Genomic DNA, 9,160 nt, shown 5'->3' with positions numbered 1-9,160 from the left:
TAGCTTCTGAATGAAAGCAATCCCGATCAGACCAGTGCACCGATGCACAGCTCGTCCTCGCTTAGCATCTACTGAACATTTCAATTCGCAGGCACGGCCCGACAAACTCAGGGAAACCAAGCTGCTCTGGGTGGTTGTGGAACAGGATGGCATTCAGTCGCTTCTCGTTGCTCTTGTGGTGGTGCAAGTAAATTAAGCTGTCACTTGCTCAGACTGATCCCAGAGGTATAACAAATTTAGGGAGGAAAGACTCACTTTCCTTCCCAAAACAGCGTTTACACGATAATCTATAGAAAAGGGAGATCTCAGTCGTATTTTTAAACACTACAAAATCACTTAAATAAGTAAATCCATTTTTTACACGTTTAATCAAAGCCATTCAACATTTTCATAAAATGCATAACGGTTTTAACTGCTTCCAAGATTGAACACGTTGTTTACAAAAAGAAATTCTCTCGAATACATTATTGTAAACAAATTCATACAAAGAATCCAAATTCATTTCCATTCATCGTATTTTATACTTCTTACAATTAGACTCTATTCTGATGCACTTTTATTTAAAAAAATCTTTTCTGATCCACTGCATACATCTTCCCCGCAGGCATCTTCCTGAAAAACAGGCTGTTCCCTCTGCTCATGTTACCCTGCAAAATGAAACGGAGGTCAGCATCAACAATCTGCACACCGGTATTCAACTGCAGGTCAGGACCGCACTGTAAAAACTCTGGCCAGTAAAATGTATACAAGTGCTTCTATTTATTGTCTATCCTGTACAATAAAGAAATGTCACAGAAATGTCTGGCTATGCAACACCTGCAAGAAATGTCCTATTTTTTGGAGGACTAAATGTTTGCCAGAAAATCCTATTAAGATTTCATTAAGCTATGGATCTCACTCTCAGGCTTCAACAATGGAGCAGGTACATGTGGCTGCAATTGTCTAGTGTGGTACGTGGAATAAAATTACCATTTGACCTTATTATACATCATACATGTAGCCAATCCTGTGTGTCGTGATGCAGATTGCGATATATGTATTGTACTGTGAGATTAGTGTACTGTTACACCCCTTATAGATACCCATACCGTTCTCCTTTCTATATGTTATTTTATATAGAAACCATTCCTAAAGAAGCACTTCTGTTCGTTACCTCTCTGCTGAGAGTCCTCCAGCAGTCAACCCAAGAGGGGTAAGCAGGAGCGTTTGGAGGAAGGCCACCGGCAAGTCTGGAGAAGGACAAATCAAACCATGCGCATGACAGATCTACACCACACACGTGGAGCACAGCCATGCACACAAAATATTACTGGAAAACAACTGTCACATAAATAAGAGACACAAAAAAACCTTGGAATTGTACATTGCAACTAGAGGCTGGTATCGAAGCAACACATCTTAGTAGTTCTCTGCATTTACTACGCAAACCAACTCGGTTTCTGAGAGAAACATCTTTTAAGAACAAGTTGGTACTTCTGTCAATCTAAAAGCTAGGCTGAATCCGTGTGGGATCAGTCTGATCACTTACCCACAGTTATTGACTGCCATGAGGTTTGATACCAGGATGAAGGGGTAGGTTAGCATACTAGCAAAGAACTGGAAGAAAAGAAATGGAAAAGTAAAAATCTAGATGAATGCACACATTTCACAACAGCGTGTTATTCTTTAATGCAATTCAATTCTGATTTCACGTACCCCTGTGACAGCCTGGGAGCAGTTCTTTATCTCCCCCACATGGGACATCTGTAGCAAAAACAAACAGGAATACAAATCATAAAACAGCAACACCTTTAATACGGTACAGCCCTGTTTTCCTAACAGCATAATTAAAGGCGGGTTAAAAGTTAAATCAAGCTTTGTGGCTTTCACAAAATCTTAAAAAATGTAGAGTACCCTTTCAATAAAAATAATAATTCTGATTATTCTGAGCTAGTAAGGGATTCTCACAGTGCACAGGAAAGATGATGTTTTTCAAAGGAATCCTGTATTCCTTCCTTTTCTCAATCTGCCCTTTTCAGCCACATGATACAATCACCAAGGCCAGATTGACCCACAACCCAAAGTGTTTGCAGTTAATAATGAAGCCCTCCAGCCTTTCATTTTCATTACTGGGGATCTTGGTTTGAATCCACCTCAGGCTGGTTTCAAGTGAAAACAATTAGCCTTCTGTAAACGGCAGTTGACAAACCACAACCAGTACAGCACTCTGGGCAGCCTCAAGACAGAAGCCTACGAGGATCGTATCGGTACGGAGACTAAACCACTCCCTCTAGGCTTACTTGAGGTGAGCAGTGCTTTGCTCTACAGCCTCCAGTTCTACTAATTCTAGATTCACCACTTCAAATTGTATTACTGTAAAAAAAAAAATAATAATAATAATAAACCCAGAATATACTCACAGAGTTGTCTAATACATAAGTGTTTATTAGATGAGCAAGCATGTTGCACAACCACAAGGAAATGACATCGCCAAGGAGGCGGGGAATGAGACCACTGGAACGAGAACATGTGCAAAACATTTTTTTACCGGGCATCCTCAGAACACCTCTGTCTAATCATAGGGGCTGAATATGCAAATCTGGAATGTGCAATTACTGTACTTACACAAAAAATCCCAAGACTCCCTCTTCCTTGTAGATAGTTAAAACCGAGTCAAACACTCCGCTGTGGAAATGTAAAAAAAAAAAAAAAGAAAAAATGAATATTTTAAACTCTGAGCGGCCGCTGTACGTTTTTAATAGAATTGTGGGTCCACTAACCTGTACTTGGTTTCCCTTCCAATAAACTGTACCATACATCTTAAAGTGATCACTAGGGAAGAGGAGAAAGGAAAGAAAATAAGGTATAGATGCAATCGCACAATAGAGCAAACATTTATTTACAGCTTGCCAATAAAGCAAAAATAAGCAAAAACTGAGAGAGCAAAATATTGGACAAACTAATGCCTGAATTAAATTAAAGTTTATGGCGCCATCGTTTTTATTTAATCCCAGTCTAAAATGTAAACGGTTTGGATTTAAACCAATAAGACTGTAGTTACCATGGAAGGGATGAGTGACAATCGTGGCACAAGAACGTGCCACCATCTCCCTGGCTGTCTGTGGAAGGGGGGAAAAAAATGTTATTAACTTGATTTAGAAATCTAGAGCCCACTGGTACAATAGCCTCCCATTGACCAAGGCCCCAGTGTGTTAGAGTGGTTATCCTATTGGTCAAATTGCATTTAAGTACAGTATTAATACTACATGTACATTTTTTACATAGTTAGTCTACTGATCCAAACAGAGCTGCTTTCCTATCAATCATTATATGGGTTCAGCTATATAAAATAAAATGTTTAAAAAAACAGGCATGCATTTAACCTTCTGCTGCATCAGTTACAAAGATGTTTATGGTAAACACATTTTTCATACAAATGATTTTGCTAACCCCCTGCCAGTAGCTTGGGTTTACGATGTATGCCTTCCTACAGGTTTGCGATACTCCCAGTATTAATTCAACCACGCAAACTGATTTCTCACCTCGTTCACAACCTGCTGTAGAGATGACAAGTCCTCTTTCTGGCTGTATCCCGATTCCTGGAGAGAGAATTCATCAAAATACATATTTTGTCACATCTAGCAGCTAGTTCCGGTGTTTCAAAATATTGCATTCAGACTTAAATGCTGCAGGTTTTGGTCAGACAGAGTAGAAAAAGCAGATTCAAAGAAATGTGTTACCTCTGTCTTGTCAGCCTTCTGGTAGTTCTATAAGAGAATGAGACGAATATAACATTAAAATGAGTAGCAGAGATATGTACAAGAAATACAGACACACCTATAAGATATGTCCATAGATTGCAGCACTGTGGATGACCTTGGTAACCACGTTTCTTCATAACAATAAAGTTTAACATTCATGTGTTTGCATCCTTCCTGAAACATGGGGTTTTACAGCGTTAAAGAAGTGGGTCGCTCAGAGCAGCTCAGTAAAAGAACCCACTTATCAGCGTGCTCAGTTCCGCTCAGAGCAGATTCCATCAGTGATCCGAGACGCACAGGCACTTAATGCACCCATTACTATACAAGTTCAGATGCATATTGTAAATGGTCACAATGCTTTTGCTTTGTAATGCTGAGTTCTGACCTGTATAACTCTGCTGTGAACAAGGGTCCCAATGGTTCCAGCACACAGTCTTGGAGCTAAGCCTTTAAACAGACCTGCTTTCCCATCGATCTTCACGATGTGTTTAGCTATACAAAAAATAATAAAGTTGAACAAAAGGTTCATCATTAACAGAAACAAAACAAACAGAATTAAAAGCACCTGAGCCTTAAACCTGACAGCAACCATTTGCAAAACTGACACAAATAATACATGGATTACTGTATATACATGGCGGTGTATTTCTAAAATGTTTTTTTTTTTTTTTTTTTTTTTTTGGTAGATGCATCCTGACTTCCAGAACTAAAACACAAATGTATTAAATAACCAGGATAGGGGCAGACAGCAGGGTTACAGTTAACATCTTTACCGGCGACAACGACTCCAAGTGCAAACAGGATACTGGGACATGCTGTTGCCATACACAACACCCTTTCCTCCACACTTCCTTCAATGATCTGACGATTTCCCCCATTGCATCCCCTGTCCTAACATTAGGCGGCTTTAGTAGAAATAAAAATAAGAACAAGTCGATAGAACCATCATGCACAAGGCGCTGCCCAGATCGTGCGACTAATTGGTACACTGTAAAACATACACCCTTTTTGGGTAAACCGCACAATTCTATTTTCTGCTTCCAAATACATGCTTAGAACCTCTTGAACTGAAGTCTTCAATTACACCAGGCTCCTGTGCAATTTCCAATGGGAGTTCCCATGTTTCCATTATTGACACACATTACCAAACAGATGGACAGATACACACACTTGTTGCACAGAAATCTATACCATCCATGACTTCCAAAGCACTCAGGAAAAAAACACACACACTGCAGGCTTAATGATTAATACAGGAGACAGCTGAATGGATATGCACTAATAAAGTGCTAGATAGAAACACGATTCCTAGGTTGGCCAGTTACACCCAACACATTTCCACAGTCATATAATTAGATTAATCCGAAGAGTGACCTAGACTGTGAAATGCTTCTTTAGCTTGTAATGCATTCTGAGGTGCAAAAGCCAATTTGCAGGAGATGTCCTGGTTTACATGTGAACACGCACATACATCAGGAGCTACTGGATTATATTAGGTCAGAACACTACAGACAAAACAGAAGCTGGTTTATTATTTAGTATGTGTTTGAATCCCAGGCAGCGTAAAATGAGGCTTTCTACCTAACCTGCAGCTCATCACTTAACCCCACTGTATCAGGAGTGTCCAATCACAGTCCTGGAGGGTCATTCCACTCCAGGTTTAACAGGTCAAATGCTATAATGGAGTACTTCATCCTGGATGGAGTTTTAATGGGTTCAATTAAACAATTTAGAACCAGGCTGGAACAAAGACCAGGAGTGGTAGTGTCACCTTTGACCAGCCCTGGACTAGATGCCTCATCAAAGTGCTTTAAAAAAAAAAAAAAAAACATAAAAACTTAAGAATTACAGTTAATGCATTTCAGAATGTGTGATCTTTGTGTTTGCTGTGGTTTATTGGCTTACAATACACTCACCATATGCAAAGAAGCCTGGCAGCTGATACACCTGCCGGCCAAAGAGGTTTCTACCTAAACTTGGAGGGAGAGGTTCGTGTCCGACCTGCGAGTAAATGAAGAGATGTTTAAATGCTTGTGACAGTGGCAGCACAGTATGACAGTGACAGCACGACATTGACAGCACAGTACAGTATGCCATGAGACAGCGACAGCACAGCACAGTATGACAGTGACACTGGCAGCACAGCACAGTATGACAGTATGCCATGAGATAGTGACAGCACAGCACAGCACAGTACAGTATGACAGTATGCCATGACACAGTGACAGCACAGCACAGTACAGTATGACAGTGACACTGGCAGCACAGTATGACAAAAAAGCTGTAGCCACGGCCGGGCAAACATTTAGCTCAGAAGAGGTTAACCAAAGGTGTTTGGCAATATAAAAGCAAGAGGTACAAATCGAACTACACTTAAATACATAACATGATGTAATACACGAATATATATATATATATATATATATATATATATATATATATATATATATATATATAATCAGCACTGAGCCATCTGAATTTGTGCCCAGCAAGTTATTATTAACTGGACGTCTGAATTCAATGGTGATATGCAACAATAAAATGCAATACTATGACAGTTTGAATATTGGGCGACATATTAACATCTGTACTTCTGATTTCTCTTCATTTTCATTTATTAAAATAAATTCCAATTCCTTCAAAGGATATGTTGAGACACAATTGCTGTGACTGTTCCACAGCTTTCATTTGAAGCCAGTTTAATCGACTAACAGGGACTTTGCAATAAAGTAACCTGTTGCCACTGTGAAAAGCTAATTAACAAAACACTGCTAATTGCAATTTTGTTAGAATCGGGAATTGATTTTAAAAAGGAATTGAAAAAACAGGAATACTTACACCCAAAGTGTATTTTTATGAAAACATAATGATCATGTCTGAGTTTATTATTTTAATAAAACTGCTGCTTTTTCAGACAGCAGCACAAACGCCAGTAGTTTTCATTATATAATGGTGAAAATGAAAGTGATGTGCATTGCATCGTTTCATTCTTTTCCAGACCGAGAAAAAATAAAATCACCGTTTTGATTCTCAGATGTATGCTTTCGTATGCACACACAGTCAAAACAGAAATAAAACAAAACTAGTAAAATGCAATTTTTGCAATAGATATTGATCATTGTAATGTAAGCAGGTATTTTTCTCAAGCACACCTAAACTCCTGTGCCAGTTTAAATACTGCCAAATACCAAAGGTCACTGTGCGAGTACAGTGCAGTGTGCATCAGTTATACAAAAGATCACTTCCGGGAAAAGTAACTATGGTTTTGTTTTTTCACAATATAAACATGTTTTACTTTTCAAGGTGTAATTCACAGACTTGTCGTATATACGAATATAATCCGAGTTCACCGCCCCGGCCTCAAACAACCTCTTTGATTCACTCGCTTTCCACGACCTATGACGTCAGGGCATTACACACTGACATTTAGAGGAAGTTGATACACAGTAAAATGCCACTGCCACGCCAGTTACAAACACCACGACATGCACAAACATTAAAACAACGACAGCTTATCTTTCCCACACAGACGAGGGTATTAATTAGGAGCCCTAGCAGTCGTTGTACTAGATCCAACCAGCTGTGTAGGACACAGGAAGTGGAAGACTGTGTAGCCAGCTCCGTGCAAAATGTAAGGTGTTCATAATAACATAGGGAGGCAGCGTCTCACCTGTACCAGCACCTTGATGTACATGAGCGGGTGGGAGAGGACAGTGAGTCCAGACCCCAGCAACATCTGACTGCACGTGTCCGCCATTATGAAAGAAACTATCTTCCCAAAGGGAACTAAGGGAGAGTGACGTGTGACGTGACACGGTGACTGGGGTGATCACGTGGTATATGGGGTCTCTCTCTCATAATTAAACGTCTCTAGCTTACCAAAATATTCCCAATCAGGTCATTTCATTATTTTTGAGCAAGCTTTAACCGAAAATGAGTGGCCCAGTTAACGCAACCAACTCCAGTCTTTCTGTTTTGATTCCCTTGTAAACAAATGCATGAATAAAATACCATTTAAAAAATAGAGTAAACGTAGAGGCGTTTAAGTTGCATTTTTATAACATATTTATAATAGTTTACCTTACAATATAAGCCGATCTTATGATTTAACTTTTAAAACGTGCATTCTGTTCTAGTTTCACCTCTTATAATAACAATAATAAAAGATTACGGCTTTGCAGTATTCCAATATTAGACCAATAGCCCCCTCTACAGGTAAAAGGTGTGACAAGCTTTTTAAATTAAGTGCCTTAATTGGCAATAATGCCCTACTCGTTTTTACAAGTGCAGTGAATTCACGTCCTGGTGCAGTGGTTCTGAACCCCGGTGCTGGTTTTCATTCCAACTGAGCTCTCAATTACTTAACTAGACCCGTAATTTAACTTATAATTAGACCTTTTTACTTGTTTTCAGCTCTTAAACATTTGCAGATTTCCAGTTAGCTATGCAATTTTATAAGTACCTTGAACTCTGCAACTTTTTAGAAACCGAGAACAATTGAAAAAAAAAGGGTCTAATTAAGCAAATTATGAGTTCAATTAAGGGTCTAGTTAAGTAATTGAGAGTTTAGAGTGAGAAAGAGAAAGATTACAATTATTCTCATTTTCTTCAGGATTACTTGCGCATTTAACTCCCACTTTGCAAGTTCCTGTGCTGCATCAATATCTCAGTTCATATAGTTTCAATATAATAAAAAATGTATTTACAATAATCACGAATCTAACCTCGCCTATAGAGAATCTCAAAACGTCCCTGTTTTATTTTAAGGCAACCCCGCCAGTAACAGTAATTATAGTTCCAGTCATTTAATTGGCACCCTGGAGTACATGGGAGTTAACGGGACAGTCTTGACTTCTAACAAACCGTTACTTCGTGAGAGGCATAAGCTGAGGAAACGTTACAGATAAAGACAACGTCAAGTTAGCTCAAACCAAGAAACACGCGGCACAAAAATATATGATGCAGCGCAAGAAACTTAAAGCTGGGGAAGAGATTTCACAAAAATCGAATAATGCGCAAACAATCCTAATATAATATAACCTAATATGCAGACAATGTCATTGCAACTGTTGCAGGAACAGACGATGAAGCGCTTTTGTCTCGTACTCATCTCCTTTGCCATCGTCGTTGCTTGGCCGCAGAACACAGAGTCAAGTCGGGGTTTGATCCGTCACAGGCGTGGTCTTGTGGAGCTCCTCCTGACGGTCTGGTGCTACAGGGATCGACTTGACATCCACCTGGATAAACTCCACGGCTACGGCTGCTACTGCGGGACAGGTGGCTCGGGAACCCCAACTGACCCGTACGATGAATGCTGCTTCCGACACGACTGCTGCTACGACCATGCGAGGGTTAACCTGAAGTGTTACTCCATGGTGAAATGGATGCCGTATTGGTACAGGTGCTTAGGAGGGCGGACT

At 39.7% G+C, this 9,160-nt stretch overlaps 1 protein-coding gene across 1 annotated transcript; it reads right to left on the bottom strand.

The window, feature by feature from the left end:
• Positions 1-349: 349 nt before the first annotated feature.
• On the bottom strand, positions 350-7,565 carry LOC117432229 (mitochondrial carrier homolog 2-like). The gene is made up of 13 exons (XM_034053823.3): positions 7,411-7,565; positions 5,657-5,741; positions 4,126-4,232; positions 3,720-3,746; positions 3,522-3,578; positions 3,041-3,098; positions 2,760-2,811; positions 2,605-2,664; positions 2,400-2,493; positions 1,696-1,743; positions 1,529-1,596; positions 1,154-1,229; positions 350-647 (listed from the first exon to the last, which is right to left on the bottom strand). Exons 1-13 carry the CDS (start codon positions 7,495-7,497, stop codon positions 561-563), a joined length of 906 nt encoding a protein of 301 aa, XP_033909714.3. The 5' UTR covers positions 7,498-7,565; the 3' UTR covers positions 350-560.
• Positions 7,566-9,160: the final 1,595 nt, after the last annotated feature.

This window comes from Acipenser ruthenus, chromosome 27 (genome assembly GCF_902713425.1).
Source record: "Acipenser ruthenus chromosome 27, fAciRut3.2 maternal haplotype, whole genome shotgun sequence".
NCBI classification, from domain to species: Eukaryota; Metazoa; Chordata; class Actinopteri; order Acipenseriformes; family Acipenseridae; genus Acipenser; species Acipenser ruthenus.
Note: the sequence above shows the minus strand (reverse complement) of the source record. Positions and strands in the feature narration are given on the sequence as shown.